At 38.3% G+C, this 6,000-nt stretch overlaps 1 protein-coding gene across 1 annotated transcript in view; it reads left to right on the top strand.

Annotated features, from left to right (window-relative positions):
• Positions 1–777: 777 nt before the first annotated feature.
• The window catches only part of LOC115927775, a 28,957-nt gene continuing 23,734 nt past the window's right edge, over positions 778–6,000 (top strand). Inside the window, exons 1-5 of the mRNA XM_030994042.1 lie at positions 778–1,675; positions 2,479–3,014; positions 4,211–4,250; positions 4,517–5,037; positions 5,320–5,368. Coding sequence (XP_030849902.1) covers positions 779–1,675; positions 2,479–3,014; positions 4,211–4,250; positions 4,517–5,037; positions 5,320–5,368 — 2,043 coding nt within the window. The 5' untranslated portion in view covers position 778. The remainder of the gene's footprint in view (positions 1,676–2,478; positions 3,015–4,210; positions 4,251–4,516; positions 5,038–5,319; positions 5,369–6,000) is intronic.

The raw sequence follows: 6,000 nt of genomic DNA, 5'->3' as shown, positions 1-6,000 counted from the left end.
CAAGAAAAGGGGCACCTAGTGGGAAATAGGCACCTACGTAGGTAATCTCGAGGTGGGAAATATGAATGAGACATTGGTATATAACCCTACATTTTATTCAATACAAAGGAAAAGGATCATCTTCAAGATTATCTCATCACGTAATCCGAGATACTGCTTCAGCATAACGCTTTGCATTTGTGTATGATGGTTTGAAGATTATTTTGCGTTTCAATCTTATTTTATAGATATAAATGGGGTTCGAACAGAATATCATGTACGAATGAATATTAGCTTTGAGGTTATATCATTTATATATATTCCGAGTGAACGTAGCGAGGTAGCTTCAGGAAAATTCGAGAAAAATGTCTTCAGTTGCTTTGAATTAGAAGAACATGTGACGGAGGTTATGATAAATAATTTGTTTGAGGGAGAAGAGCGTGGCAAAACAACTTGGCTTGGCACGATTTGTGATTTTTTACGCGATTTTCATGTCCCGCGAAGTTGCCTTGGTTTGTAAAAGTCTCTCATTGCGTACACCTGTACGTTCTTAAACTAAAGGGAAAACGATTACCTTGACATTCTTTAAAGTTTAAAAAGGGCAAATGAATTAAAAGGTGATATTTTTTGTTTGGAAGATGCCTCATTTAGAAAAAAATGAGTAGATTGATAGTTTAAAGGGGCTATTAAACGTTTGAGCGTGAAAAGAAAATATAAATTAAGTTACCATGATTTATCAATAGAATGGGCACTTATATAAAAAAAAAATCAAGCGGAACTTCCGAGGGTATACACTAAGATGTGGATCGAAGGATTCTCGCAAGAGAGCTCACGAGAGTATATCGACAAGTTCTTTACTTCGACCTCGAATCCTTGTCGTGGACATGGTCTGAAGGTTTACCTTGATGACCAACCACTGATTAATGAACTTGCTAAAACGCCTTTATTTTGTCTCATGGTCTGTCACTTATGGAGCCAAGAGCGTTTGAACACTGAAATTGCAACTCAAACAGAATTATTAGACAGCGTGAATGTTTTTCTGATGCACCATGCCAATGCCCGAGCAAAATCAAAAGACGAAATAACAAAAGAAGAACTAATCAAAATCATTCGTAAGCTGGGTAAGGTTGCTCTAGGTGGTCTAATAGACGACTCTAAAAAACTAGTCTTCACGCCCCATGATTTCCGAAGAGTTCCCGCTATCCTTAATAGGGCACGTGAGCTTGGGATCTTATCAAAGACGACGATTCCAACGACAATGCTCCCACTATCCCACAATACGACATCCACGACCATTGAGTTTTATCATAAACTCGTTCAGGAACACTCCGCTGGGAAATACCTTGCTGCTAAAACGAAGAAATATATGTTACGACTGAAGATTTCTAAGTTAGACAGAGTGCTACGAAACATCAAAGCAAACATCGGTGACTATGAGAATCTCATCCGATTTGCTGCTGGCACAGATAACAGCATTTGCATACGAATAATGGAGGCGCTCCTTTCCAACCGCTTTTTGGATGAGAGCGAGCGATATCGCATTCTCCTTGACTGCTCATCAGAGACCAAGGGTACTCAAGAAAATGTGTCTTCGTTGGTTCAAAGATGTGTGCATGCAGAGAGTATTGTTCTAAAGTCACCGACTGTCTACACCGTCGTTGGGATGCAAAATCTTCCAAAGCAACTTAAACGTCAGGTATGCACATTTTCATTTGACAAAATAATTCATAAATAAAATAATAATAATTTCATAAAGATTGATTAAGTTTCCATCCCTCCGCTATAACTATACATGTAAGTCAAAGGGGTAAGATTGTTTTTAATAGATTATTGATTAATTGACGGCATCTTCATAAATAATAATGCATGATAAAATGATCAAGACGTATGATTCATTATCATAATTATTCTATCTTTGCCCAATTACGGCCTTGGTCAAGGTACTGCATTCCAAAAACGAGAAAAATAATGCAAACAAAATTAATACTACTAGGTCCTGGGCCTATTCATATAGGGAAAATGATGAGACTCCGTCATTAAAAGCAAGTAGCCTATGTAAAACAAAGGAAATCTATATTTAACATGAAAGAAAATACATCTTTAACTTATGAATGTAAAGGAGTAGGGAAGGGAGCTTTCATTACTTTAGCGAATAATATTTTCAGATAGGGTCAGGCTGCAATCTTGTTTGCTTTAATGATTACCACCAAAACAAGACATTAGATAGTTCAGAATCTATGACGTGATCTTTGGACTTCTACCCCCGGCTAAAAGGCATGGTATACTAGTTTGTTGATAACGCCATCTTGGGCGGCTCGAAGTAAGTGCAGATAATATTATAGAGATGAAATATAAGAACAGGCCAGATTATGGACTAGAGATGAAATAGATATTTTCATCAACTGTTCTGACTATTTGTCTCTATCTCTCTTTCTCTTCACCGCCCCCCCGCGTCTCTCCTATTATCTCTCTCTCTCTCTCTCTCTGTCTGAACACCAGGTTAGGACAGTAAAGTTCGAGGGGTCTACTCTAACTACCGACGTGACGAGTGGACTATGGTCCTGCCTCAAAGACTTTTTGATGTTAGATATTCTCGTCATCTCAGACTCGTCTCTCAGTTTCCCTCCATCTCCTCCGGAGCTTCTATCAGTCACACAGCTATCAGCTGAGAGAGTGACGTCACAATGCTACAAAGAAGTGCTCTCATCGATACCTGGAGTGAGAGATATCGATGTCTCTATCGATGTTACAGAGACGAGCAACACTTTTCAGATCACCACCGCATCAAGGCCTATGAATCAGACTAAGGCTATCAACATGAATGAACAGTTCTTCGTTCATATCAGACTACACGCCTTGCCAGCACTCACCGCAGACAGGAAGATTGAACCAGCAATTGGAGGGCTTAGTCTTCTATTTGAAGACCAAACCGAAAACCAACAGTGGCTGCATGTGTCCGGGGGGAGGGGCAGAGACGAAGAAGCCTTGGTGGACCTGTTTGTCAAGACTAAACAACTAACGTACTTGAATGTGGGGTAGGTATAGATCTAAGTTACTAGTAAGTTAGAGGTCTAACAGTTAGGTCTACATTAGATCTAGGTATATTTTCTACTAGTAGATCTACTACTACTAGGCCTAGATCTAGACCTAGGTAGATCTAGATAGGTCTATAGACCTAGATCTTTATTCATGTAGACCTAGGGTCTATGGTGGTGTGACCATAGTTCGCTATCTCAACAAATCGGTAACACTAACATTTCGAAAGTCTGATATCACCAGATCTAGACTAGAGTCTAGGCCCAAATGGAAAAAGAAACCTAAAATTCTAGATTCTACAGAAAGACGATTTTTTTAAAATGGAATTGGAGATTTTTGCATAATTAGTCCAAACGCTGCACTCTTCGGCCCTCCAGAGCCTAACAAAGAAAAAGTGTGGCAGTATTTGACTGTCTTTAGACAGTATTTGCAATACATTTTTGTGTGTAACACTTTTCAAATTTTCCAGGGGGGGGGGGGGGGTCAATCCCTTCCCTTTAAACATCACCGTCCCCGGTAGTAACTGATTGTATGACATTTTTTCTTGCAAAATATTTAATTATCTTACATTTGATCGAATTGATTTTTCGATAAATCAGATGTTAAACCCCCGTGCACGAAGTAAGGTCATTTTCGTGAGTTGCAGGGCACACGCCAATCCGACATCGAATTTTAGATCGCGATGGCCGGAATCCTTTGAGGATGAATTTTGTAGTTGCTCCAATTTGTAGTTAAAAACTTTGTCGTCCACTTGCTAATAATTGAAATTAATAAAGTTGTTTAGAATATGAGAAATCATGGATCGAATATCACATTTTCAAATATTTTCAAAAATCTCCGCGAACTTTGGTCACTGCAGATCTTTGTGTTCATGTCGCTTTTTAATTTTAAGACGGCATGAACACTAAACAATGAATTAAAATGGTATGTTATGGATGTTCTTATTATTATTGATATCATTATCATGATTATTGTTACTATTATTACTTTTATTTGTATATTATGTTACTATATATATTACCATATAATATGATTATCATCATTATTGTTATTGTTAGTATTGTTGCTTTCATTTACCTCTGTAAAGAGGGGATGCATAATTCACTTGCATATTTTATTAATGTATATCATTTCACAAGATTTGCTTTCAAGAATCACATTATTTCCCTCATTCCTTTTCAAATATTCTTTGTAGGAGTGGAGGTGGTACTCTACTAAAAAACAACAACGTCCAGGTGAGTGACTTTTGCTTTACGGGTGCATGCATTTCAGTTTGAAATATTTAACACAGGGATATGCTCTGAATTTTACTATTAAAGGGAATTGCAAAACAGTTGCATTTGTTGTTGTTAAAAGAACTCAATTAATTCTCGGAATATGTATGTATACTTGTAAGTTCAGCTTCACTGAAGTGGGATTCTGTATGTCCACACGTTTATTCTTAATATTTAAATCGATGTATATAAACGTGACAAGTTTGTCTGCTTGCATTTCATTGCAGAATACTCGGCTTGAGATAGAGCAATGCCAGCTATCTATTGAGATGACAGAAAAGTTGTGGTCCTGTTTTAGATCCTTCACCTCGCTGAACCATCTCACCATCTCAGACTCCTCTCTCAGTTTCCCTCCATCTCCTCCTGACCTTCAATCAGTCACAAACCTATCAGCCGAGAGAGTGACGTCACAAAGCTATGAAGGTTTGCTCTCATCGCTTCCTGGCTTGAGAGTGATCGATATCACTATCGATGATGCAGAGAGAGACATATCTCAGATCACGGCTTGTCTTCGTCGGACCGGAAGACAGCAGCTTACACACATCGAGCTTACAGCACCGTCATCACTCCCATCAGCGAAGACGAGTGTATCGAGAGAGACGGTAAGAGGACTGGGTCTTCTGATCAGAGAACAAACCAAGGACCTGCAGCGGCTATGTCTGTCCGGAGTGAAGTGCTTGGACGAAGAAGACTTGGTTGAACTTGTCGAGTCGTCAACTTTGAAAGCATTGGATAGTCTGCATTTACAGTGAGTTCGAGTAGATGTTCATACATTTATCAATGAAATTAAAGTGGACAAAATCAAGCAGGAAGTCTAACTGTAAACTATTTAAGGCGAATAATAGATTAGTTTTTGTGTGCTTTTGTTTCATCAAAGTTTAAAAAACAAACAAATCGGCGCGATTTTCAAATTGTAAAACCCTCCCCTTGAAAAGAATCCTGCATACACCATTGCCCCCAACACAATTCCCATAGTTGTTGTGTTGTTTTTCTTGTCTTCGCTTTCAACTCTCTTTTTCAATTCCTATAGATCTCTTGATGGTACATGTTTCGAATACGATCGAGAATCGGGTTTTCAGGTAAGCAAATATCTTAAACTAATAATATACGACTACACACATTTGGGAAAGAAATGTAATATTTGTGCCTGACGGGAAAACGCAAATATCATTTTTGTTTAAGTTAAACAATTACAAATAGCTCTTACAGATACAAAGGTGTGATCGGGCCACAGCTATTCACGTGATATCGATGGTGAGGATTGTAATTGGCATATTTCTCTTTCGGTCAGTTGTCGATGGTGAACATTATAGTGAAATTAGTGTATTGTTTGCGTCATACCCTATCCAAACAACCCTATACGCGTACCCATTGTCTGCAATGTCATAGCAGCGTCAATTTGCACTAAGGCTGGACGGCCCGAGAAAAAAACCCACAAGGCATGAGATGACGATTACCATTTATTTATGTTACCGAAGTGCAATCTAGGCTACACTCTAAAAAAAAGATTCCAAATATTGGGTAAAATTTTACACTTTACGAGGGTAAAAAGGGAACATGCATGTTTGTTGGGTAAAAATTGACACAGGGGTGGTTGGGTAAAAATTTACCCAGCAAATGTTTAATGTTTTACCCAACTGATGTGCAATATATTTGACCCAACGTAAAAGGTAAAATGTTACCCAATTACAACCATGTTTGGTAATAAAAG

This window comes from Strongylocentrotus purpuratus, unplaced genomic scaffold, assembly GCF_000002235.5.
Source record: "Strongylocentrotus purpuratus isolate Spur 01 unplaced genomic scaffold, Spur_5.0 spur5_scaffold_20, whole genome shotgun sequence".
Classification (NCBI taxonomy): Eukaryota; Metazoa; Echinodermata; class Echinoidea; order Camarodonta; family Strongylocentrotidae; genus Strongylocentrotus; species Strongylocentrotus purpuratus.
Note: the sequence above shows the minus strand (reverse complement) of the source record. Positions and strands in the feature narration are given on the sequence as shown.